The sequence below is a fragment of the Alosa sapidissima genome, chromosome 20, assembly GCF_018492685.1.
Source record: "Alosa sapidissima isolate fAloSap1 chromosome 20, fAloSap1.pri, whole genome shotgun sequence".
In the NCBI taxonomy this organism is placed as follows: Eukaryota; Metazoa; Chordata; class Actinopteri; order Clupeiformes; family Clupeidae; genus Alosa; species Alosa sapidissima.
In genome coordinates, this window is record NC_055976.1 from 8,167,186 (window position 1) to 8,194,962 (window position 27,777).

At 42.1% G+C, this 27,777-nt stretch overlaps 2 protein-coding genes across 2 annotated transcripts; both read left to right on the forward strand.

Annotated features, from left to right (window-relative positions):
• Nucleotides 1-2,480: 2,480 nt before the first annotated feature.
• Nucleotides 2,481-15,156, forward strand: xpnpep2 (X-prolyl aminopeptidase (aminopeptidase P) 2, membrane-bound). The gene is made up of 21 exons (XM_042075213.1): nucleotides 2,481-2,679; nucleotides 3,090-3,154; nucleotides 3,605-3,715; nucleotides 5,112-5,175; nucleotides 5,423-5,527; nucleotides 5,630-5,716; nucleotides 7,147-7,290; nucleotides 7,755-7,856; nucleotides 8,189-8,270; nucleotides 8,605-8,803; nucleotides 9,272-9,361; nucleotides 10,414-10,523; nucleotides 10,766-10,843; nucleotides 11,026-11,097; nucleotides 11,234-11,294; nucleotides 11,651-11,720; nucleotides 11,847-11,951; nucleotides 12,174-12,233; nucleotides 12,974-13,050; nucleotides 13,311-13,400; nucleotides 14,520-15,156. The coding sequence occupies exons 1-21, from the start codon at nucleotides 2,496-2,498 to the stop codon at nucleotides 14,718-14,720; spliced, it is 2,157 nt and encodes a 718-aa protein (XP_041931147.1). The 5' UTR covers nucleotides 2,481-2,495; the 3' UTR covers nucleotides 14,721-15,156.
• Nucleotides 15,157-18,151: 2,995 nt separating this feature from the next.
• On the forward strand, nucleotides 18,152-27,593 carry sash3 (SAM and SH3 domain containing 3). Its single transcript, XM_042074038.1, has 8 exons — nucleotides 18,152-18,350; nucleotides 21,671-21,766; nucleotides 24,034-24,156; nucleotides 24,555-24,696; nucleotides 24,895-25,055; nucleotides 25,638-25,850; nucleotides 26,089-26,233; nucleotides 26,446-27,593. The coding sequence occupies exons 1-8, from the start codon at nucleotides 18,288-18,290 to the stop codon at nucleotides 26,667-26,669; spliced, it is 1,167 nt and encodes a 388-aa protein (XP_041929972.1). The 5' UTR covers nucleotides 18,152-18,287; the 3' UTR covers nucleotides 26,670-27,593.
• Nucleotides 27,594-27,777: the final 184 nt, after the last annotated feature.

Consider the following 27,777-nt stretch of genomic DNA (forward strand, 5'->3'; position numbering starts at 1 on the left):
AACGATGCGCAATCTAGTGGACAAACGACTAGATGAATATTTATTTTGGCTTTCTTTTAATCCTACTGAATTTGTAATTATGTATCGGCCATTCTAATACCGATAGTATGTGGGTGCCTGTGTGTGTGTGCATGTGTATATGTGTGCACCGCCATCTAGAGGCCAATGAGTGTACAGTCACTAAATGTACACATAACCTAAATTTTTTTAGACCCCCCCCCCATGGATGAAATTCTACAAAACTTGGCATACCCTCAGAGAATGACAGGTCAATCATACACATAAAATTTGGTGCAGTTCTGAACATCTTAACTAAAGATAGGGGCGATTAAAGCAGAATAATATTGCATTTTCATTTTTTACCGGGGGGGTGCAAATCACAAATGAGTGATTATGGGCCAGGTTGATGTGGGCCCTTGTGACCAACATACCGTAAAAGATTCTTCATCCTCAGTGCCACAGTTCAGGTAGTTATTTAGGAAAAACTGCTTTTTTGCGGTTCGGGGGGGCAGCACGGGGGGGAGTGGCCCCCGGGGACGAAACTAAATTTTTCCGTAAAAGTCTAGTGGGGCTACATACCCACCAAATTTCATGTGCACCGGTGTTTCGGTGTCCCGGGTATCGTTGACCAAAAATTCAGGAAGTAGATGATGGGGGGGGGGGGGGGGGGAAATTGACAATCATTATATGACCGCTTTGCTAGCGGCGGTCATAATAAGCAAGTTTCAACCCCATTAATTACAATGGTACCATGACAACAGTTGCCATGTGCCCACTGATAAAACATGTAATAATAAAATAATAAAACCCCTAACTGGTACAAATAACTGTTATGAAATGAAGGCAACAAAAATGAAAATGTATTCAGAATATTGAAGTAGAAAGTCCTGCAAAGCCTAAATGCTATGTCCTCATACGAGGACGCAGGGTCTCAGGAGGTTAAGTCAAGTGTGAAGATGTAGCTCACCCTATTCACACATGTCAGTCTAGGGATCTGCCAATGAAGTTGTTTTGACATCTTACATGTGTGCGTGTTTATAATGGTAACCAGCATATACAGTACAGTAGCTGTGAACCTCCCTCCATATGCATTATCAGACGTGCTATTGACAGGCAGTGTAGCACCCAAGGGTTTTCTGCCTCCTTGCTACTACTACACCCACTTCCCCATCTGAGTATAGGCTACTGCCTGTGTGGGTTTGTGGGTTTAAGCTGGGCTGAGTTGCATAGTTAACGCAACACAGGTTACTTTTACACAGAAACACTCTCATACAATTATTATGTCATGGTCATCATGCATTAACTCCCACACTATATTGTCATGAATCATCCTGACAAATTTATTATGATGGCAAATAGCCTACTAGCATAGAACTTTATTCATTCAGGCTTTCGCTCTCGCTCAGTCTTCGCTCTCGCTCACTCACTGATTTATTAGTCCACAGAACAGATGGAGGCCAAACATTAACTACTTCGGTAGAATAACAGAGGTCATCCTCTGCAATCTCCCTTCTTATTCCCAGACAGAGGCCACAGGCTAAAGTACACCAACTCAAGAGAGGGCTGCAGCACACTGCGGCTATTTTCAAAACTGAGCTTGTTTACTGTAAAATGACATTGATATCCTTGTATCTCATGTGATTATCGTTGCATGTACCACTATGACAATGCATGTACCACTATGACTCTTGACATATTGACTCTTGACATATGACTCTTGACATATTGACAATGACTTTTTCCTTTAGCAGATATGACTTCCTTGCAGTGCAGTAAACTGCTGGGCCCTGGGGAATCTCCTAAACTACTGATCAGTGTGTCTGGGATATGAATGGGTTGCATTGAAAAGCTCTTCACGTGCACATTGGTCTTTCTGGCAATCAAAGCAAAAGTAAATTAAGCAGAACGATGCATCTTTTTATCCACCCATGTGATTGCTTTTTTCCATTGATATTCACCATATTTCTATCCCTACTTATAAGCATTCAAAAAGCCTATAAATCCAATCCATTCTTGTTGTAATTCATCGCAGAATGTAGAGTGCAGAGCAAAGAAGGTCATTGCTTTAGATGCAGGTAGGTCAGCTGACAACACCCATACATGATGAAGTGTGTGTGTGTGTGTGTGTGTGATAGAGAAAAACAGTGTGTCTGTGTGTGTGTGTGTGTGTGTGTGTGTGTGTGTCTCTTGTGTGTGTGTGTGTGTGGGGCAGAATGCCAGTTGACCGTATCGCGTAACAGGAGCCAGGGAATTCTCTCCTTGACTTGTGGATGCTTTTTGAGGTATGTGCACCATATAGTTAGACACAGATACACACACACGCTCAGACAGGCACATGCGCACACACACACACACACACACACACAGTTTTTATTGCTGGGGCACAGAGATCATTCTCATTCGTAGTTCCTCCCACTAAGCTAGTGCACATGACTCCAATCTGACAACTCCTTTGAACAGGGATAGTGTCACACACATGCAAATAACCTCTCTATATGCATACACCCATACACACACACACAGACACACACACACACACACTTGCTCCCTCACTCACTCCCTTACATACACACAGGTCTCCAGTGCTGTCATTCCTTCTCTCTGGATTAGCTTGTGGCAGATGGTGCAGAATGTCTTGGTCTGTGTGGATTCTATGTGTTTGTTTTGGAGCATTCACAGGTAAATTGTCTTTACTGTATATATTAGTTCTGTTTTTTCATTTATGTGTATTGTGTAAATGTTCTGTGGGAGTTCATATGCTGTCTTTCATCAGCCTCTTGGTTTAGTTAGGGAATTAAATCTGCATCCTGTAATCCTTTTTGCTATGTACTGCATAACAGATCGCTGAATCTGTTTCAGTTTGTATCAGCTGGTGCATGTCAATTGTTCTTTGTTGCTGTCCCTCCTGTGCAATGAGTCTTTATCAACTCTCATGTCTCTCAAATACTGTACCTTTAGTGAAGTTGAAGAACCATGTAGGAGTTTTCATTAAAGTGATAGTTCTTCCAGATCTACAGCCTGGATAATTTAACACTAGTTTAAGATCTAATTGTTATTTCCTGTACTGATTTCTTTGCAACTTTTTGCAGGAGCCAGCAGAGCTCTCGCTGAAGGCTCACGCTCCACAGAGAGGAACTGCTCCGCTGTTCCACCAGTAAAATCTCCCTCTACCCACTTAAAATTCTCTCTCTCTCTCTCTCTCTCTCTCTGTCTCTCTCTCTCTCATTTCTCTATTTTAGCCAGCGTTGTGTCACTTAGTCATATCTTGTGTTAGTCTGTCACTTCATTTCCGCTGTGTCCATTTCTTTCTCTCTTCTGTCATCTTACCCCTCCCTCTCTCCCTCCTTCCCTCAGTCTACTTTTTATGGCTTCTTATATCCTTGCTGCTGTGCTACATTTACGGCACACTGAGATCAGTATCAGACTGGATCAGTATCAATATCACTATGTCAGCTTGCAAATGTAATCCAGTCCCTGTAATAAGTATCATCATTTGTACCATGCTGCATGGCACAGTAACTTTAATCTCTGCGGTGCCTCTGATTTACTGTGCTCTCTCTCTCTCTCTCTCTCTCTGTGTGTGTGTGTGTGTGCGTGTGTACAGTACCTCCCTCCAACGGCAGTGAACACCACACTAAGGCTGCAGGCTCTGAGAGATGTCATGAGGGAGCAGAACATCACAGCCTACATCATCCCTGGCACAGATGCCCATCTGGTAGTAACCTTACCTCTGCCCACCCACTCCTCATGTGAACGTTCCTCTTGCTTCTCTCGTTCACTACCTCCATCCCCTGTTTCTTTCTTCCCTCCAAGACATTTTATATTTCTCCTCTTCTCCCCACAGTCACAATTTGCTGGTGTTCTGACTCATGCCACATTTTTTCTTAGAAGCTCTGAAAGAAGATCACTTCATAATACTGAATAGCCTTGATGTCATCCCTTACATAAAAACACCCCTTACATTCTGCCATTAATCATGCCACTTCTGATGGCATGATTAATGGAGGGGAAGGAGAGAGAGGGTGGATCCCAGGGACAGAATAATTTCCCAATAAAGAGATGTTGTAGGAAAGGCACACATATTAATGTGCATTCTATTTAGTTCTCAATTGTTGGTGTTGTTTGTATTAACTGAACTATTTAATGGGTCGTTACCGATCAAGTTATTTGTTGAACTCCATTTTCTATCCAAGGGCAGGAAAGGCATTCTCCCTGCAATTTGGCAACAATGCCGTCTCTAAGTTGAACAGCTGACAGCTGGAACAAGATATATTTGCTGCCAAAATTGGGATGCCTTACAGCGCAACACAGGAAGGGCAGAAAGCACACTTGGATGCATTTACATCTGCCTAGAAATCACTCAGCAGAATGTGTTGCACTGTAAATAGGATAATCCTTTTGCCCACCTTTGCAAATAAGTAATAATGTTTCGATATCAAGTGTATATATGTCCTTGGTTTTATGTCTTTGTGTTTTTCATGGAAAGAACGATCTTGGGATTTAGATTCAACTTTATTATTTTTGTCCCATGGTAGTTGTGCTTCAGTATCTAAGCCAGTGTTTTTCAACCTTTTTTGTGCCACGGCACACTTTTAACACTTAAAATGTCCCACGGCACACTAACATCCTGTGTGAAGAAAAAATAAACATACCATAGCCTAAAACTTCAAATAATACACAGATATGGCCTTATTATGGCTTTAATGCAAGACCTGCTCAATAAAACAAGCGCCTTCTGTTTCATTTGTAGGTGACTATATCTAATTTAATTGTTGTTATGAACTGGATATGTGATGATTCTGTGAATACTGGATATGAGGCCCCCGTTGTACAATGCCTGCATACCACAAATAGTGCAATCATACAATCAATGAGAGCATGTGGTTATAAATTATTTGATGCAACAGTTGCTTTTCTGGATCAGTGAGTGACATTTGGGTAATTTTCTGCGGCACACCTGATGATCTCTCACGGCACACTAGTGTGTCCCGGCACAGTGGTTGAAAAACACTGATCTAAGCCATACAACACTTTTTGCTTGCTTTAATAAAACAACCTCTGTAGTCTGTAAGATATATTTGTTTTTGTTCTGTTTTTCTCTTTTCTCACAGAGTGAGTACATTGCTCCACGGGATGCTCGGGTTGCCTTTATGTCTGGCTTCACTGGTTCAGCAGGTTAGTTTTAATGACATTTCGGCCCACTGTTTTTGGAATGACACAACATAAACACATTTGTATGCACGACCATTGGTTTCCCATAACCACCCACAGTGGCATAAAACAAATTGATTTTGTCCCTGAATTCACGACTTTGGCACAACATCCGCCAGTTAATAGACAATATTTATGTCTGAATATGTACGTAGTGTGTTTGTAATGGTCTGTTATTAGTCCCTCATTTGGATGTGATCCTCATTGACAGGCACAGCTGTTGTGACACTGACTAAAGCAACGTTGTGGACAGACAGCCGATACTGGGTCCAGGCTGAGCGTCAGATGGACTGCAACTGGGAACTAGAGAGAGATGGTGAGGGATCCCCCACCCACATATAATTTTATCAACCCGCGTCAGCAGGCTGATAGTTAATGATGTCTTACTAATGCACGGCTGCCCTGTCTGGCCCCACAGTCTCCATACGCAGCATCACGGACTGGCTCATCCGAGAGGTTGAGGAGGGGAAGGAGATTGGCTTTGATCCCTATGTCTTCTCAGTCAGTAAGGCCACATGCAACATATGCCATTTTGTTCTCATTATTTATGGGGGAGTCCTTACCTCACAAATGAAATGCTACTCTAAAAACAACTTTAAACTTTAGGACACTTTAAGGGCTCTACATTAATCATTTTTAGCATTCTATGAGGTGAAACTGAGGAAACCTTAAGGTTTTTACTTTCTAGACTTTGGTAGTTTTGATGGAAAAACATGACATGACACTATCATGACACATGAACCCTCACCCTAATCCTAACCTTTAACCCTAACTCTAACCCTAACCCTATCCCTATCCCTATCCCTAACCCTAATCCTAACCCTAATTTGTTATGACAAAAACCGAATGACACTTAATAACAGAAGCGTTATGTCATAAACATTTATGACTTGTTTATGACACGTTCATGACAGTGTCATGTCACTCTTATGTCAACACTGTCAAGTTCAAGTTTATTTATATAGCACATTATCATACAAAGAATGTCACTCAATGTGCTTAAAAGAAAAAAAGAAAAGAATAACAGTAATAATAATAGTAGTTAATACAATAAAATAATAAAATAGATCAAGGGGGAAAATAAGACTGAATGAATAAGAGGTAAAAACAAACAAAAAAATCAATAAATCAATAAAAAATAAACCTAAAAACTAATCAATAAATGCAGAATAAAAAAGTTCAGTTTTTAGTTACTTTTTGAAACACTCTATTGTTGGGGAAAATCTAATATCTATTGGAAGCTGATTCCAGTGCTGTGTGGCATAATAGCTAAATGTGATTTCTCCTTGCTTGGTTTTAACCCTGGGGACTATAAATTGACAACTTCCAGTAGATCTGGTGTATATTGGGGAAGCATTTCAGAAAAATCTTGTCTAGAAACAAAATCTCTGATCTGAAGTATACTTATACTTAAAAAAGTCTGCTGCATCCAGGTATTTACTTTTTCAAGGCAAAGACATAAGGAGTCAATAGGACTCAATTCATTTGGTGACCATGCAAGGTAGACCTGTGTGTCATCTGCATAGCTATGACATGCAATCTGATATGCAATGATATGTACTCTTGAAATATTTCACCAAGGAGGAGCATGTACAAGTTAAATAAGAGTGGCCCAAGAATGGATCCCTGTGGCACTTCATATGGCATAGTATGTTTCTCAGATACATAGGTACCAATAGGTAGATGTCAAGTGAAGTGTAACCAAAATTATATATATTAAAAATAATATTCTGTAGTTTTAGCAGTTTAATTTAGCACTGACAGTAGGACAACCATTAATTTGTATGGAACAACTTATCTTTGAAGTTTTATTGGTGTGCTTTATTTAAATTGTGGTCATTGGTTCACATTGATGAGTCAGTGATGCAGGATAGAGTTATTGATTAACATTCAGACAGTCTGTCTCTCTCTTAATCCAAGTGATGTTCTTTGCAGAGACGTTCAACTTTTATAACATCAACCTGTCCCCCGCCAGCCGGAACCTGATGTCCATTCCTGCCAACCTGGTAGATAAAGTATGGACCAATCGGCCACCTCTCCCCCCAGACAACCTTGTGCGTCTGCCGGACAACATCATCGGTGTGTTGTTTTCTGTTTGTGTGTGTGTGTTTGATTGTGTGTGTGTGTGTTTGAGCGAGAGAGAGAGAGAGAGAGAGAGAGAGAGAGAGGGAGAGCATGAGTGAGAGAGAGGGAGAGAGAGGGAAAGTGTGCTTTGTGTTATCTTGGGTTCCAGAGCTTATAAATACCTGCAAACAGAGCAGATGTTCATAAACTGGTGACAAACAGAGTAATAAATGGCCTGTTTGGAGACTTTACAGCCAGTTATCAGTTTTATCACTGTAATGACCACTGAAGCAAGACATGACCAAGGAGTTGTATAACTTCCAATTTTCCTCTTTATGTCGCTTGTAGTTACAATAACTGTGTGTGTGTGTCTGTGTGTGTGTGTGTGTGTCTGTGTGTGGGTGTGTGTGTGTGTGTCTGTGTGTGTGTGTGTGTGTGTGTGTGTGTGTGTGTGTGTGTGTGTCTGCTGACGTTGGCAGAAAGGACTTGGCTAGAGAAGGTGAAACATATCAGGAATATAATGAAGGAGAACCCTTACCAGCCCACCGCTGTTCTTCTCTCAGCACTTGACGAGACTGCCTGTAAGAACACTCACATGTACACACAAACGCACACAACATATATACAGTATATACAGTATATATCTATATAAATGTTTTTCTTTTCATTTCCTTCAACCTGAAAAAACTTGCAGTATTGATACAACCAAAACAGAAAAATCAGTATGTCCCATATACATAGACACACAAATCATCCACAAACAACACCAGTAACACAAGCAAGTACTTGTATAAAGTATAGACCTGGCTAGGGCAGCCTAGTTGTTCTAATCTTCTTTTAGTTCTTAGTTCCATGACCTCTCCGTAGGTGACATATATAGAGTATGACTAAAAGCTGTTGCTTGTTGTCCCAGGGCTCTTTAACCTTCGTGGGAATGATATTCCATACAACCCATTCTTCTACTCCTATACCCTGGTGACTACGGATGAGATCTGGCAAGTGTCCTGCCTCCTTCTCACCTTCATGTCCTCACGTCGTCCAGTGTTGTCAATGAGCTTTCTAGTCCAGTCACAGTGTGGTTATACTGTATGTGTTTTAGCTCTGTTTTGTTGTGAACATGGTATAAAACATGATATTTGTTTGGGAAAATCAATTCCAAAGTGTTTGTGGTTGAAGAATACAACTAGATGATATACGAGATAATACATCATAGAGGATTTTTCTAATTATCTTTCTTCTCTCTCTGTCTCTCTCACTCACTCTCTGACTATCTGTGTCTGTCTCTCATTATCTCTCTCTCTTACTTCCTTTTGCTCATTCTCTCCATAGGCTGTTTGTGCACACAGCTCGTGTGCCAGACGACCTGAAGACATACTTGAACGCAACCTGTTACACGCCCGACTGTGTGCAGCTGATTGAGTACGGTAACGAGCGAAACCTCCTGAAATCCTACCTGCTGCGGCCAAATACAAGGGTGTGGGTAGGGACAGAGTACACCAACCAGGCGCTCTACGAGCTCATCCCGGAGGTAAGGCCTTGGATCAGCATGAGTAGATCCTCTCCCACAGAGATGGACTAAATTGGCCATATTTTTCTCCTCTAGTCTGCTTACCATTACCCTTACTGTCAGGTGTTGTTAGGCCTTATCTCTCTGTTTCTTGAGGTATTTATACCATAACCTTGTGATGAGTACCAGCTGTGTCTTATCATACTCTGAACCCATTGTACAATTTATATACTGTTTAGATAAGTATAAGGGCGTTTTCATACCTGAATCGGAATGTGGAGCTTTCCCCCAAAGATCAATTCAATTAGGTATATGTGAAAGCAGCAATCGCTCTCTGTTTTGGAACAAAACTAACGGACCGAGAGCGCCTTGAAGAGGGGGTGTTGGCTCGTTTCCAATCAAACTTCATACTCATAGCGGTTCGTTTTTTGATTCGGAACAAAATAGCTCCCTTAATCAGTTGTTTGTTTGTTTGTTTGTTTGTTTCAGGACAAGTTAATGACATCTGATTACTCACCAGTACTCACCACCAAAGCTGTGAAGGACCCCACCGAGCAGCGCATCCTCCGAGACGCACATGTAAGATTAGATTGTGTAGTCATAATGTCTTTACCCCATTTCTGCCTCTGTCTCGCCTTTTTTATTCTCAGCGTAACATAAGAGCCTCATTTGCATTCCTAACCCAAATGCTTTCAGTGAAATTAAGTAACTATTGATCCCCCCTCCCCTCCATCCAAGAGAAAGATTATGTTGGATGCAATTTTCTTGTGTGTATGGTTGACTGCAAATAAAAAACATTTAGCATAATTTGAAAACTAAAAAATGTAATTCCACTCTTGATGATAAACCCAGCAAAGTTTGATGTTTATTGTTTTGTGCTCTATGGTTTGGGAGTTATCAGTACTATTCCTATGGTGCCCATTGCCATTGAGGTGATAAAACACAAATCAAATATCGTTCTGGAACCAGTTATTAAAAGATAGAGTAAGAAGTGAAATAGCATTCTGCCACAGCAGTTTTCAATGCTGAGCTGCAGTAATGTGGTGTTTTTTCTCGGAAGGCGCCTGTGATGACAGGATGATGGATGTCCCTGTCTGTGGGCAGACTTTACCTTGCTGTAGAGTTGTGTGCTATTTGTGCTGCTTGCTCCCTTTGTGAATGAGTGAGTCCTCTCTACTATTTCCTGTGTTAGGGAGTGAGTCCTCTACTGTTTTCTTGTGTTAGGGAGTGAGTGAGTGAGTGAGTGATGGAGTGAGTGAGTGGGTGAGTGAGTGGTCTCTACTGTTTCCTGTGTGAGTGAGTGAGTGCTCTCTACTGTTTCATGTGTGAGTGAGTGAGTGAGTGGTCTCTACTGTTTCCTGTGTGAGTGAATGAATGAGTGAGTGAGTGAGTGAGTGCTCTCTACTGTTTCATGTGTGAGTGAGTGAGTGCTCTCTACTGTTTCCTGTGTGAGTGAATGAGTGAGTGAGTGCTCTCTACTGTTCCCTATGTGAGTGAATGAGTGAGTGTGTGAGCTAGTCCTCTCTACTGTTCCCTGTGTGAGCTAGTCCTCTCTGCTGTTCCCTGTGTGAGCTAGTCCTCTCTACTGTTCCCTGTGTGAGCTAGTCCTCTCTGCTGTTCCCTGTGTGAAGGTGAGGGACGCGGTGGCAGTCATGGAGCTCCTGATCTGGTTGGAGAAGAGTGTCCCTGGGGGGAAAGAGACCGAGCTCACAGCAGCACATTATGTCAACGAGCGCCGCAGGTAATTGGAAATCAGACACACACACACACACACACACACACACACACACACACACACACACACACACACACACACACACACACACACACAAACACACACATTTATGTATGCATACAGATAAACATATCCACATGCACACATACAGGCACAGTTACTATTTGATTAGTATATCAGTGTTTTGGAATGGAATGTCTCTTTATAAGTTGAGTGCTTGGTCAACTGCTGATTTCATGACTTTGCAGCAAACAGAACTTCAGCAGGGGTCCCAGCTTTGAGACCATCTCTGCAAGTGGACCCAACGCTGCTCTTGCACACTACAGGCAAGAAGCACCTGCCCTCACATTTCAATGTAGTATATTCTGAGTGAGACTAATGTGACTGAGTGTTTTTGAAAAGCGCTGTGTACATGATATGTTTTATATGTGTTATTATTATTATTAGTAGACTAGTAGTAGTATTGGTGAAGTGTTTCCTGTATTCACAATACCCTTCTATTTTGCAGTCCTTCTGAAGGGACGTCACGAGCCCTGACTATAAATGAGATGTATCTTGTGGATTCTGGTGGCCAATACCTGTAAGTATGATCAGCATGATCAGCAGCTGTCTAGCTAATATGTTTACAGTGAAAAGGACTTTTTAAATGAGACATTACTTGTCTGCAGAGTCTGACTGACCTGTGTTGTTGTCGTGATGATGTTTTGCCCCAATAGGGACGGAACAACTGACATCACCCGAACAGTACATTGGGGCACTCCCACTGACTTTCAGAAGGTAAGCCAGTGGGGTTGGCTGGCGTTACACTGTAAGAGTGAAGGCCATGCCTGCTCTGAGTTGAATAAGATGTTAATGTGTATGACTGTGTGATGCTCGTTTAAGTGAGATTTGCATTAATCACGGTCACAGTGCATCCTACAAATGCGCATAAGAGTTGTTCACTTTGGGGGGCTTAATGTATTCTACTGAGGCTTCTGTCTGACCTTTAGCTGAACTATATCCGTGTTAGCTGTTTAAATATGAATAACTACGATGTTGTGTCCTCTTTGAAGATTGAACGTGTGTCCTCTTTGAACATTGACGTGTCCTTGTGAGAAAGTTTACTAATTTTTCTTTTTTTCAACAACCTGTAGGAGGCCTTTACTCGTGTGCTGATGGGTAACATTGAAATTTCTAGAAACATCTTCCCTGATGGAACAAGAGGTTTGTGCACACGTTCAATTGAGTTGAATTGCGTGATTACTGTAGTCCCTCCACAAGGGGTCTCCGTAATGTCTCTGGCGGCTCTCTTGAGTAATTTCATGGCCGCTCACATTGATGTTCATGTAGGTATCAACATGGAGATGCTGGGCCGCCGGGCATTGTGGGAGGTCGGACTGAACTATGGTCATGGCACAGGCCATGGTGTGGGCAATTACTTTGGAGTTCATGAATGTGAGTCTGGCACAAACTTCGTGATGTTTTGATGGCTTTGCCAATTTCAAGTTACGTTAGATATTTCAATGTTTAATCAGTTGTCATGGCAGAGCATGTCACCTTACTGTTTTTGCATTTAAGGGAGTGGCTCATTGAACTTATGCCTGTACATAGTGTCGTCGACATATCTGTTCATTACGCTACTCTGTGTTCTGATGCTACGTAAAACAATTCCAACAGGGCCTGTGGGTTTCCAGTCCAACAATATCCCCTTTAAAGAGGGCATGTTCACTTCCATAGGTAAGAGCACTCCTGTTTTTAGAGCCATAACCCCTCACATTCCCTTCTCATGTGTTTAACTCAGTCCAGTGAAGGTGGATTCAGTGATGGTGGCAGATTCTGACTGTTTTGAAGTTCAGCAGCCAGACAGACAGATAGATAGATAGATAGATAGATAGATAGATAGATAGATACTTTATTGATCCCCATGGGGAAATTCAAGACAGACAGATACATTTATACAGATACATTTTAGTATTCTCCTCAGAGTCCCTCACTGCAGTGTAGTCTGGGCGCTTGGTGAAGAACAGCCAGACTGGGATTCTTCTTAGTTGGGTCTTAGGGGGCCTGTTGTTTGCCTCTCACTGATCCCACATTACAGAGCCTGATTCAGACTCACTCAAACTATCCACTATACTGACAGACACCTGGTGAAGATAACTTTACTTTACTAACTGTTTGGAAAGAAAGTCTTTAGAGTCGACTGTGTTTTTATTATTGTGTTAAGAAAGGAGACCTCACCCAATATCATATCCTTTGTTCACGAATGTTCTGATGACGGGCAAAGACAAAAACATCAACAGCGTTGACTTCTATGAAGTGCATGGCAGCAGCAGTGAATCTTTTCTTCTGCTTTTTTGTTTGTTTTGTTTTTGTTCCCCTCCCCATGTGCCACCAGACCTATTCTTACAGATTCAGCATATAGTGTTGGGTTGAGTTTATTTTAAGCTGTTAATATTTATTACCTTTTTATTCATTAGAGCCTGGATATTACAAAGAGAATGACTTTGGCATTAGAATTGAGGATGTTGCTGTCTTGGTTCCAGTTCAAACACCGGTAACATTGATTTTATTCCACTGTATGTACTGTGAAGCATCCATTGTTCGCAAAGTATTTTTACAACATATATTATTATTTTTATCATTATTTTACAATTTTACAATTATTTTATTATTATTACGGGGCATACATATTGTAGTTCATAAGATGCTCTTATGATTCTGATGTTGTGTATGTATGTATACATATTTTTGCTTATTATACTGTACATGTAGGTTATAGACATACATAGTTGATCCATGTTCTCTCTCATCCAGTATGGCAATAACTTCTTGACCTTCGACACCGTGTCTCTGGTTCCCTATGACCGGAAGCTGATCGACACTTCAATCATGAGTCCGCAGCAGGTAAACGACTCTGTCAGCCTTCAAGTCGCCTCTCACGGTGTCCTTGTCAGCTTGTGTAGCTGGGCTCCAATCCAGAGGTCTGACAAAATGCGGTGACTATGATGGAGTGGCAACCATACTGTCTGCCTGCCTCTCTGGCGCATTGAGATTTATGCAGAATTTATGCTGAAAGACAAGCACAGGAGAGGGAGCCAAGGTAACATATTGTGCTGCAGGAGGTGTGTGTGTGTGTGTGTGTGTGTGTGTGTGTGTGTGTGTGTGTGTGTGTGTGTGTGTGTGTGTGTGTGTGTGTGTGTGTGTGTGTGTGTGAGTGGGCGGGGGGTGGGTGTATGTGTCTGTGTGGAGCCTGCATTTGTTCAGTAGAGCTTTGACACCTCTAATCCTTGTGGTGTTGAGGTTTGCTGCTCTCTATGCTAATGTGCTGGCTTCCTTTGAAAAACCCCCGACATCTCTCTTCTCAGAAACTTTCTAGATGCGCACATCTGGGCACAGTAATACATATTTCACGGGTTTTTATTAGTTATCTACAATCCCCAGTTACTTTGGGTAATTTTTTTATTTATTAAAACCTTGATTGATCTTTGTTGTAAACCTCACTTATTATTACAAATCCACATAAGATCTTCACATTTTACTTTTATGGTTACTTATATGATGATAGCAATAAATCAGAGTAACTGTAATTACACAATACCTTTAGGATGACAAGGAAAGGGTACATGTCATCCAAATACAGACACACTCCTTGGCACAAAAGAATCATTAAAAACTGAATTTACTTCTGAGCCATTATAGTTCTAATTACAAGCTTAGTGATTGAAAAGGCTGTAAAAGTTGATAGGCCATTAGAGGGTGATTGAGTGGATTAAGGAACTTAAAGGTTTTACCAAAGAACTTTTAAAGCAAGTAGTTAGATGTTTCAAGTCCTATGGAAAGTGCTCTATATAGATCATCTATAACAACAGATTAAAATGAATTATCCTTCTCTGGTGTGTGTGCATGCGTGGTTGCGCGCACGTGTCTGTGTGTGTGTGTGTGTGTGTGTGTGTGTGTGTGTGTGTGTGTGTGTGTCTATGTGTGTGTGTTGTGTGTGTGCGTGTGTGTGTGTGTCCACCCCAGTTGCAGTGGCTGGACCGCTACTACCAGACCATCCGTGATAAGATGGGGCCGGAGCTGGAGAGGCAGGGCCTGAAGGAGGTGCATGACTGGATGATGGAGCACACAAAGCCCTTCCAGACCACCAGCGCCTCCGCCCCCATCTGCTCCCTCTCCCTGCTCCTCTACCTCATCCCCACCGCACTCCTCCACCACTTCCTCTGAGATCCTCCTCTGCCCCACTCTTTTCACTTTGATCTTTATTTTTGTTTGTGTCTTTCACACACGGTTTCTCTTCACATCATCATGTTGTTTTCACTGGGACTCCATCACCTGCTTGTTTCAGAATGTTTTCCCCTAATGTCTGCCCCTCTGTTCTACATCTTTTACTCGTTCTTGGTTTCCTACCTTCATTCTCTCGCTTCTGTAGTATGTGTTTCGATCATAAACAACCTCCTCATTTGTCTGTGAGTTACTGTGATGTGCTCATAAGTCAGCATTCATGTTCAATTAAGTTATTATAATTTTGTTAATTTTCTTCTTTTACTGTATTTTAATTTTGTTTATGAACTGTAAAAAGCCAAATATGTGTGTATTTAGAAAAAAAAGTCTATTCTTATTTATAATTTAATAAAATATGACAACAAGGCTTACACATCTATATGAGGGAAAGTGAGTGTTTGGTTGCTTAATATATGTTTCACGTTGACCTCTAACTGTGCTATAACCATAGAAACACTGACTGACATGTGGTGACTGACATATAGACCAGTAAACACTGACACGTGCATTGAAAGTGGGGATTTAAATAGCGTGCTAATTCTCAGAGATGGATGGCGGCGCTGTTTCACTGGTGGTTGCACAACAGGAGGCCTTCTCACGGCACGGCTTTAAACGCTTGGCCCTTCATCTCCAGGAGCCTGGGCGCATCTTGAGGTTTGTCTCTCTCTGCCATGTGAGAAACACTGCTGCCAGCGAAGGTGCCTGTTGCCAGGCAACGGGTTCCGTCAGAGCCGCGGGAGGGTGTGAATGTGGTTTCAGACGCGGCCTTGCGCTGCACTTGCACACTTCTGCTGGCCTCGCAGGCACGGAAGCGGAATTAGAGCAGCAGAGTGGCAGGGCCCTTAAAGTGCCACAGGGCCTGTTTCTGTCTGTAGGGACCAGGGCCCTTAAAGTGCCACAGGGCCTGTTTCTGTCTGTAGGGACCAGGGCCCTTAAAGTGCCACAGAGACCTTTTCTGTTTATAGGGCTCAGGGCCCTTAAAGTGCCACAGAGACCTTTTCTGTTTATAGGGACCAGGGCCCTTAAAGGGCCACAGAGACCTTTTCTGCAGGGACCAGAGTTCTTCTCCAGTTTGTGCATATTATTCTTGTTGTTGAGTGACACATTATATTCACATTTTCATCATGCAGGGATGAAATGACAGGTTTCGATAAACCAACAAATATATATCATGTTAAAGTAAAGGTTGGGCACCCTCAATATCAGTGGTAAAGAACAGGTGTAGGAAAAATGTGTGTTGGCTTGTGGATATTCATCTTCACCTTGCAAGTCCACTGCTGTGGTCAAGTTTTGGGTGTACTGTGTAGAAATGACTGTTTTATGCAAGTGTCTATGTCTCAGGGGAGTGAACTGTGAAAAGTGCACTGTTTTTATAACTGTGAGACACAGAAGAACAGAACAACAGTGTGACTGCCGGCCACCTCTTTTTCTAGATAGACGGTAAATCCAACAGAGGCACGAACAGGACTGTAGAGAGAGAGAGCACTACCAAAGTACTTTTAGGCAAGTCCCTCCACTCGGCGGCCATATTGCAATGCTTTTTGCGCACTTATAGGGCATCTATTCGGGCAGAAATGCACGTCCCCAAGGCTTCACAACACCAACCTTGCCCCAGCGGCGAGATCACAACACATGATTGGCACAATGTATTCACAAACTATCCCCATGCATTTCTTTGGAGGATTTTTTGAGTGCTGTGTCTCCTCATTAGAAAGTCTGTGGCACTACTAGAGAGCGCACAAGCGTGCTTTTTAATGATGACCATACAGTATGCGCTGTGGCTCTGGTCTGCAGATGGAGCCTGGAGGAGCGGAACTATGGAAAGAGGAACTTAGTGGGAAGAGATGAAATGATCTCATCGCTGTGAGGTGAGAAACCAACAGAGGGTTTATAGGAAGGTTCACATGTCACGTTCGCAACTCTGCGAGTTCTGCAGCGCTCGATGAAACCTGTTGCTAATGTGAGTGTGAGTGTGTGAGCAGCATTGAAGTTAGCCATCAGCTGTATGCATGGTCAGGCTTGAACGCACCTACTAGTTGCATTTGACACTAGAGCCAACGGAGCAAAACTAGGGCATCCTAGTATCATGTGGTCTGTCGGCAATGCAGAAATATCCAAACACACACACACAGGCACACACACAAATACACTGTCATGCACGCAGACTTCCTCTTCAGTCTATTTTCACATTTTTGTCTCATTAGGCAAGGTACATAGGCAAAGCAGGGTGCATTTCCCCAGTTTCTACTCTGTCTCCTCCACTTGAGTGCATCTGCTATTCTGTATTAAAGAGAGTGTTTGTGTGTATGCGTTTGTGTTCGCATTTGTCTATGTCTGTGTTTGTATGTGTGTGAAAGAGAGAAAAGTGTGTGTGTGTGTGAGTATGTTTGAGAGAAAGAGAGAATGAGAGAGAGTTAAGCCTGTACGTTTCTGAATCTCTAATATCTAAGGCAGAAACATCAAACCTTAAGTCCTACCCTTTGTTTTTCTTCCCCCCAGCATTAGACAGTTCAGTGGCCTCTCTCACATTGTCTTTTTACCTGCCAGAGAGCACTTAGGTTTGTAGTCTAACTGCACCCACAAAACCTCACTAGTGCTTTCATTTTTAAAGAACAAGGACTCTGTGGGTGTCCTGACAAAAGATAAGTCACAGGTACTATCAAATCCACCACCCAGCCATTAGACTCTATGGTCTCTGCACTTTGTGCTCCCTGGCCTGCCAAACATTACTGTCACATGTCTCAGTCCCCAAAGCATTCCTCTGCAAATCAAAAATGAAAAAGGTTTGCCAGTTTCATAATGAAAATGGTTTAAAATGATGTTAGATGTTAGGACTAGGATGTGATCAGAAGAAATTGTAGAAGTAAGATGTTGTTGCCAGTAAGTGCAAGTTGTCGTGCTAAGTGTTGGATGACTCATTTTGAGTTGTATTTGTTTCAATATAGATGGTTTTGCAAGAGGCAGAAACGTCAAGCGAGGAGAAATGACAAAAACATGTTCTGCAACTGTTGTCACGACATATGCAGCAACGATGTCCTGAGTGATGTTTTTCTCAATGTGTTTGTGTAAATTGAGCAATAAAAATATGCAGTGTGATATAATTTCAAAGGAAAATAATTACATTTAATATAGGTGTTATTCAGTAGCAGCCAGTAGTGTCAGATACAAACTTGTAGAGGAATCCTATTACTCAAATCAAATGAGTTGAATGTTTTGATCATTTTGCTGCATATTTGAAACTAACTTTACCACCTAACTTCTACCAACTTACTGAAAGACTAACTTGACATGTCCTTTGTCAAAAAAAAGAAGTTCCTGCTTAGTCATGTGACTTCCTCCCACACTGCGCTTCACAGCGAGGAGAGAAACAAAGGCTTCTGTTCACACTGGGCTGTCAGTCTTGTATCGGCACACATCTGATCTGATCCGGAGTCAGAGGAAGGACTGGATTTCCACTTTGACCCCCCGGCAGTCTCCTAGGCCGTACGCGCACTCAACACCGTCCAGAAGATGTTGCGGCGAAAGCCCTCCAATGCCTCCGAGAAGGAGCAGGTGGCGGGCCAAAAAAAGAAGGTATGTGTGTGTGTGTGTGTCTGTCTGTCTGTCTGTCTCTGTGTGCAGGCTATAACTGTGTTGCCTGATTGACATAGTGTTTTGCCATGGGATGTGTTTATGAAGGGTACAATCCCACTGTAAGAGTGAAGGCCATTCCTGCTCTGAGTTAAATAACATGTTAATGTGTATGAGTGTGTGATCTGGATGAAGTTGGCAGAACACTACAGATGGGCTATTGGTGTGTTAACCGTTAAGAATGATTTTTTTCAGCATGCATAAGATGATTTTGTCCCTCAGTTTACTGTTGCTATAACAAAAACAGGTATCAGAGAAACAAGATGTACTCCAGGAGTCACATATTTACACTGCAGGACTAACTCTGCTCTGATGCTTAGTGAGAGGAGTAATATAAACCGGCACTCTGCTCATCTGCCAGAACAACAGGATGTGTGAGGTTGAGTAGACCACAGCTCTTTTAGGCTGGCATATGTTTCACTCTACAGAACAGCATGCATATGACATACTTAAGGCTTAAACATTTCCTGACTTTTATCTTCCCTTAACAACCATAGATTATTTATTTATTTTTTAAAATGTCTTGTTTGAGTCATTTGGTAGCAACAGTAGTGAGTCTGGATTAGATGGAAACTTATCCATGGATGGCTGATTTGGTAGATAATAGACGAGCACTGTTTCCTGTGTAAATGAGTAGTCTGGCCTTGACGCACAACCGCTAGCTGACAAAACCTGCACCCTTGCAACACCAATTAGGAGGCCAGGGGACACAACCTTTACACCTGCCGTTTGACTCAAACCGAGGTTTCTTCACAGGCTGTCGTGAGCTGGTACCAGTGGTTCCACCTCCTCCTACACAGCTCACCACTGACCTTCTTTTCAATTGGATACTTGTCTTTTGTGTCTTAACCAGATGTTGTAACAAGTCTTCTAGAGTTGACTTAGACTGAGGAATAAGTTGGCTAATGACATGATCCAAGCTATACCGTAATTTCCCAACTATTAGCCGAGGTTTATACATTGATTTTGCAAAATTTCTTCAGCTAAGAGGTTAATACACGGCGGGAGTTAATATGGTATTAATATGTTGTTGTTTTTTTTTACTTGCATAAAACACTGTCCTGTGGTTTATACACAATGCAGCTAAAACATAGGAAATTACTGTAATAGCAAATGAAATGGTGGATGTTTTGTGGAAGGGATGAGGAAACAGCAGAGACATGTAAGTGCATCTAGTTGAGGTTAGAAATAATAATTGAGGAAGATGATCTAATTTCTCTGTAACTCTGAATAGTGGTGCAATGTTCAGCTCAATCCAAATCTCATCACAGGGGTGTTACCAGTTGCAGTTTGAGAAGCCCCGCCATAGCACGGTTTCCTTGGTGACGATGGATCATTGACTGTAATAACAGACACTGGATATTTGTAGAGCCAGAATGTTCCAGTAGGCCTAAAAAAAAAAAGACCAATATTATTCACACTGACTGTGATGGCAATGACAATATTTTCATGGTGGACCAAAATCTCTTTTTGAAAATACACTTGTACTGATACAGGTTGAAGTGATGCTGCTAACACAAACACATGTCTCCCCATATTTAAGTTTGTTTAAGTGTGTTTGCTGCTGTTGCATTCAAGTAATGTGACATGTGAGTCATACATATGTTTGGTTAACGTTGTGACAATAAGGCTTTAGCATGACCATGATAGTACTACACACACTAAGTTGGTCAGATATACCAGATAGATTATTTACATCCCCTCAGATAGTATTTGTGCTGTGCTGTATTTTTCTCTAGTTAAACCACATGAGCAGCTAAGATCAGCTTAGAGCAGCTAGATTTGATTCATGGAAATCTATGTCAGTTTTCTGATGAAAAAGTGATGAAACTTTGTGTGAAGGGCGCTTCCTGCATCCTGCCAACAGATCTAGTTTACAGTTTCGGCTGCGCATCAGCACCGTTGATGTGCTTTCCTCTGTGTTACTTACTGTAGCCTGAATTGCTGACATCTCGTCCCACCAACATGAAACATAATGAAAGCACCTTACTTGCTTATATTTCATGCAAGCCCTCAAATCACTTTATGTAATCAACTGGTTGAGGTCTAGACAGACGAGCTTTATGCCGGTGGCTTCTGCACGGCAGTTGGCGCTGAGTCTCCTGTTTCCTGTTAGAAGAGTGAGGAGCGACGATAAAAGAAAAAAAAAGAGAGTAACTGACAGAAAGTAATGCGACACTTCAGCACTTAGAGGTCACACTCCAATCACCACCATGGGTTGAGTTGTGGGGTTCTGGAGTTGGTCCATTGTGTAGTATCATAGACAGCTGCCATAGTACTGTTCTCTGAGACTCCACCAAGCACTCAGCAACAGCATTGCTTCAGTTTGTTTGTTGTGTGTCAGATGTTTGTTGTGTTGTTTGTTTGCATGTCTGTGTGTTGAGACTCGGACCATTACTTTACCACAGTAGGGTTTTAATGGTTTCTTGTCAGTTGAGTCACCCCCACACTCTGACACAATAAATTGCAGTGCTACTTCTGCTGGTGCGTCACTGCTGCCTTACTCATAAGCCTTTTGGGAAGCAGCAAGTTATCACTGCATCCTGTACATGGCTCTCTCTCTCTCTCTCTCTCTGTCTCTCTCTCTCTCTCTCTCTCACTCTCTCTCTCTCTCTGTCTGTCTCTCTCTGCAAATGTGTGTCATTATGGACAGTAAATATTGATCAGCGTATGCACTCAAAGTCCAATGGAAGCATTTAATGGCTAGCATTACAAGCATCTAGTGATATTGTTTTATCTAATACAGCGTGATGGACATTGATGCTTGCTGTGTAAAGATAAAGGATGCTGTGCACACAGCTGAATATCAGTATATGATCATGTCTATCTTATGTTTATCTTAGGTTTCGGCCTACGCCTGAGCAGGGTCCTTATCTAACTCTCGTTCTGTTCATGAAGAGGGTTTTTTTTTAATCTGTTTCTGTTTTGATGGGCTGCAAATAGTAATGGTTAATGAACCTTGAAGCAGTAAACATTTTCTTTCTGCAACTAAAAGGAAAACTGATTTCTGTGATTAAAAACAAAGGGATGTCCAAAATCACACAAAGTATGATTGTCCTCCTATGCCTATTTAACAGATGGGATTTGTCATAGATAATTGTAATCAATGTAGCATTATAAATATTGACATTCCTTGCTGTTTTGGTCAGTGCACACGGTAATCACCACTTACACTGATTGCCCAATCTGCTCAGCCTGCTATCTAATTGCCCTCCTCCTCTCTCTCTCCTCTCTGCATGTCTTCTTTGTCTTCTCTCATACAGCTGACCCTGCAAAGGTCCAGCAGCTTCAAAGACTTCATGAAGCCCAAGCCATCCTCACCTGTGGTGGCAGACCCAGAATCCATCCTGGATGAGACCGTAAGTGTCCTACCAAACCAGCTGCAATGACCCACACCATAACACTACACAACCATACGTGACAATATGTCCTATGATGAGTATTTCTGGGTTAGAGTTAGGGTCGTCCCTCATCTTGACAGTGGCATGGGGGGGACTTGACACTGAAAAACAAGATAAGCGACGACAAACAGACATATGGAGTGGAGCGAGTTCAGTCTAGTGTAATAAAGTGATTACTGATTGCTCTTTCTGAATTAGGGCTGTTTACCTGTGCAGACATTGTCATAATAAGACACACTAAATGTCAGGCAGAACATAAATATACATATAGGAACTGCTCTGTGCTTCCTAAAAGTGCACAAAAATGGAAGTACTAGCAATGAGCCATAACAAAACTCAAACAGTGTACAGAAAACCTTTCCCCTCGTAAGTAAAACAAACAACACATGAGAAAACTATTGAAACAACCTTTAACTGAGTTTGATAAGAAAGACCTTATATGCTGCTTGCACTGGTCTATACAATATCATGTATTGAGCAATAAGATCAACTCCTGCAACACTATAGGGGTTAGTGTGTTTCCCGTTATGAGCTATCTAGTCCAGAGAAACTGCAGAGTTCAGTTGAGATGACAGTCTTTTCATTTAGTGTGTCAGAGTGCAGCAGTCACTAAATAGCCTCCATCACACTGAACCATTTGTTCCACATTAATCAGGCAAGGCACATGCCATCATTTAAGATTATCATGTGGACAACACCATAAATAACTCCATCTACGTCTGTACATTTGGCCTGAATACACTGTCACACTTTATCAACGCAGAAGTGGCTAAGAAATGTGTCTTCTCTCTGTTTGCTGTGGTTTCTCACGTGAGCTTCCACTGAATGCCCTGGGCCCACCTCTCATCTCTCACAGTGCCTGTCAGCCTTGCAGCCTGAGGCCGAGGGGCTCTGGTGACTCACTGTGTGGTGACTATAGCCTATGGTGGTGGTGTCTACCAATACTGTTATGCAAGAAGATGAAGGTCATTGCAAACCGAAGCTTCAGTCAGCAGATCAGAACATCTTGTGCGCTGCACCTTTTAGTGGGGATATCCCTCTCAGTATGTCTGTCAGGCTTGAGAAGGTGGATGAGACCGCATGCATGTGTGTGTGGAAAAGGCCCGATCAGAGATTAAGGGAGATGCAGAGGTGCGACCTTATGAGTCGATCGTGAAGCTGAACACATTTGCAGAAATGTCTTTTGTTTAACAGGAAGTCTGAGCTATTTCAAGTTAACACACCAGGCGGTTCAGTATTGTGGTGGCTGTGCGCTAGCTTTTAATCTGTATCATTTCCTGTGCCTATAGTAACATTTCTAATATGTCTATGGACTCTTTCAAGAGAGTTCCATTATCAGCATCATAGTTGGCCCCACAAGACTTCCATTTTAACATTCCATATGTTATCTTAATGCAGAGGAAGTAGATTGGGGCCCAAATAGAACGTTCAAGCATTGTTTTTGTTTTTATTGATGAAAGGGTCTATAATATATATTGGTTGATAGTGTCAGGAACAAAGATTGAATAGAAACTAGAAATGCTCTCTAATGTTCATTTTTTGGAATTCTGTATTGTGTATATTTATTACTGTTCATCATTGCACCTCATGCTTTTTGTCTATAACAAATACTTTTTAAAATGTCACCACTTGATTGAATGTCACCATATTTAGTATTCTCGCCTTTTCTGAACTGATTGAGTCATTTTCATATCCCAAGCATTTGCATGTCTCTGTTAGCCCCACTGATAAGCTTGACAAAGCAAACTGCTTGTCTGAATAAGCCAGAAGTAAAATCCCATAATAATAATTGGTTCATGTTTTAAGGTCCTGTGTTAACAACGTTTCCACATGGAATTTGAAGTCTTACAGCTTAATCAGCAGTGGCCCTGACACAGAACACCGTCTTAAGACTTCATATGATGTTCTGTGCAGTGTTAGACTGAAAGTTACACCTTTTGTCATTATTTCATCACCACTGTCAGTGTGTGTGTGTGTGTGTGTGTGTGTGTGTGTGTGTGTGTGTGTAAAACCTGCAAACCTATTTCCTATCCTGTTTGTGCATGCAGTTCAGGGAGTTCACTTTGAACATTTCTGCTCATTTCCTTCATAATAAACAATAAGATAAGCTGATTTCACTACAGCTGACCTGAACATGAAAATTCTAATAGAACCCAAGAATCTAACTTCTCTCAACTAAAAATATATCCTACTGATGTATGACCGCTGTCATTGTCATCTTGCAGGCTGAGGGGCCAGGCCATGAAGACACTGGAAAAAACAAACCAGGGAAGTGGAGGAAAATCATCACCCGTACCATGACTCGCAAAACATCCAAGATGGTCCAGAAGGCTCTGGCAGAGGAAGGAGTGAGTGTCGGACACCAGTTGGTCACATGCTGTTGTTTGGTCGCTTGAAATGTTTGAACAGATAGTTGATCTGTTGTGAATTGTGGTAATGGACCAAACATTCATTCACTGATCCATGAGTCTCCATTTTTGTCACTTTTAAACAATAACAGATAACTGCATTGCAAAATAAATAACCAAGAGGCGGAGAGCTGTGCTTTCAAAAAGATTGACAAGTGTGCCCCCTTGTGGCCATATTAGACATTGCTGGTGTGTTCACTAGAGGCGGTGACCCTCCTTTTGTCTATGAAACTACAGAGATATTTTCCCACTGACCATTTCATTTGGTATCATTTTGCTGACCTTCTTGGTTACGAACAAGGGTGACTGACTGAGGTGTTTTGTGATGTTCTGCACAGATAGACAGTGGGGAGGACGGACCTGTGTCCCCGGCGTCCAGTGACTTCACTCCCGATCTGACTCCAGGACAACGAACTTCCGTCTGCTCCAATGGCTCTGGGGACACGCTGCCCAGTCCGGTCTCTCGACAGCTCTCAGGATGTATGCAAAGCCCTTCTCTAAACACACACACACACACGCACACACACACACACACACACACACACACACACACACACACACACACACACACACACACACACACACACACACACACAAATCAGATCTTGAATGCTGTGATGAGTGACATGCTCATATGCTGGGATTCACACTGACCATATGAGCTGGTGTGTCTTTCAGGTGGGGACAGACAGAGTCTGGACAGTGGCTACAGCCAGCGAGACAGCATGAAACTGGACGACAGCACGCCGGCCCCATACAGCGGGCCCTTCTGTGGCAGAGCGAAGGTGCACACCGACTTCACCCCCAGCCCCTACGATTTTGAGTCCCTGAAACTACAGGTGAGACCAGCTGACTTCAGACCAGCTCAGATCAGCCCATCTTTCTTTGGTTACTTCAGTGCAAGAAACATAAAGGGAAAGTCATGCAGGGAATAACATCATCAGAGGTTGTGTCCCCTCCCTTTCTGTTTCTGCTGGTTATGATCATTAAAAGCCTCTGGCTTCAGTTCATTGGGGGGAGCACACTTGGCATGGCACAGACTTGAGACTTAGATATGCTAGCTCACCCTCAGTGGAGCCCTAGATATGCTAGCTCACCCTCAGCGGAGCCCTAGATATGCTAACTCAACCTCAGCGGAGTTCAAGTCACAGGTTGATGATTGAAGTAAATATGGTCCTGGCCACTCCTGAATACTGCTACCTACAGAAGCACACAGTAACTGTGTTGAATGTTGCCTACAGGAAAAAGAAACCTCCACTTTTTGTTCACTTCCAATGTAGGTCTGCATGGACAAATATCTGAATTCGGACTGTATGGAGAAACATCTATTTTATGTAATTTGGCATTATCTGATTTGATTGACTGTACAGTCAGATGTACTGAATGCTGAATATATATCTGCACCCTTTTCCCCTCCACAGAAAGGTGACATCATTCAGATCATTGACAAGCCTCCTGTTGGCACTTGGACCGGCAAACTTAACAACAAAGTAGGCTCCTTCAAGTTCATCTACGTCACCATCATGCCCGAGGAGATCGCACCGGCCAAGAGGAAGCGGTTCTCCAGCCAGGACCGCCGCAACAAACCCAAACCCAAAACCCTGGAGGAAGTCCTGGACAAAATCGGCCTAACCGTAAGACCCACTTCTGTAAACTCCTGTTTGCATGCAATCTTGTTTCCCCCAACACAAACACATGGGAAATGTGGGCAAAGAAATTCACAGCATAGAAGTACATGCTCAAAACATGCCACTCTGATCTTCTCAGAAAATACATAGCCATAGCAAAACAATGCATCTGTCTAGGGCTGAGGTCTTAGAATGACAGGCTCAACCAATCTCCAGTCTCTCCAACTCATTGTGTTGTGTGCAGGACCTGGGCTCCCTGCTGTCCATGCAGGGCTTCCAGTCTCTGGAGGACTTCGGCAGCCTGAAGGAGTCCCACCTGAATGAGCTGAACATCACTGACCCCGAGTACCGCACCAGGATACTGACCGCCGTGGAGCTGCTGCACGAATGTGAGCTCCAAACTCTTTAATAATAATAATAATAATAATAATAATAATAATAATAAATAGTTAGAAAATAAATAATGATACAACTACTACTTATCATGCTATTACTATTATTGTTCCAGTATGCCTACATCATTTTAACCCTTATAATCCTAACAGTCCATTAAATGTAAGTCCATACCATGTGCTTATGGTGACTCTGTTTTCTTTGTCAGATGAGGGTGAGTCTGATGTGGAGGAAGAGGAAAAGACAGAGGAGAAGCCTGAGGTTCCACGGGACTCTGGGTGTTTCGAGAGCACAGAGAACCTGGAGAATGGACGTGAAGAGCCGGAGACGGAACCGCAGGCTGAATCGACTCCAGATGTGGAGGAGCAGGAGAACAAGCTCAAGGACGTGCAGGAACAACTGCAGGACCTGGCCCTGGACCAGGGTTCCTGAAAAGCAGAACCTTTACAACAGGAGAATCTTTAGAACCTACTACTAGAACCCCTGTGAATTTCCGGCAATTTCTTCTGAAGGAAAAAGGCATTGCTCGTCATGTAGAAGCACATGTCAGAGTTCAACCTGTGCCGAGGTGATATTCCCATGAACAATGAAAACTGAGATTTCTACGCATACTTTGGTCTAAGTACATTTGCAAGTTTTATGCAAAGCTTTGGTACTTTGAGCACTTGTGTATTTGAGTAAACATGAAAGTATAATGTGTATGAATTGTGTCATTTCTGAAGGATACGGCTGTAGATGCTTTACTTTTAACTGTTAAACTGTGCATTTCTTTGTCTGTCTGATATACATGTACTGTACTGTACTATATATGTACTGTATGCCCATTATTTTAGGTACCCTCTCTTCATCCATTTTAAAATTGTGTGTCTGTGCTGGATACTGTATGTCTGTAACTGTGCTATTGTTTTTGCTATTGTTTTATTTGTTGTTGTTTTTTGGTGTTGTTTTATTGAAAATATAGGAACTTATTTCCTATAAGAGTTCCTTAAGAGTTTTGAGTTGAGTAAGTTGTTGAGTAAGTTGAATTAAGTTGTTGAGAAAGTTGTTTGACTTTAGTGTACATTTTACATTGCTTAAAATGGACTGTTTGACATTGAATGAGTATTACACCTGTTTTGTACCGTTCTCTGCTTTTCATGCTATAAAGTGTAGCACTCTGTACAAAGCTGAATATCAACTTCAATTGTTGACTGCAAGGTGTTTGTAGTGCATTGTGGGTGTAATTTAGTTTTTCTAATGGATGTAAGTCTAGTTTCAGAGGTTGGGAGAAATAATGATTGTAACTAACTGGATTTTCTTTACACCTTTCCTCTTGTGGCTGGAATAATATCTTTGAATAAAACATACAAAAATCTCCGAGATCAACTACGAGCATTTTATACACACTTCTGAAAAGCCTGTGAAAACTCAGTAAACTCGGAGTAATAAGACAATATATAATTTAATGAACATACACACCAATGTATCCATCATGTAAAAAGAAGTGAAGGATATATGGGAATTTACATAAATCACAGTGATAATACAAAGTAAAGTGAAC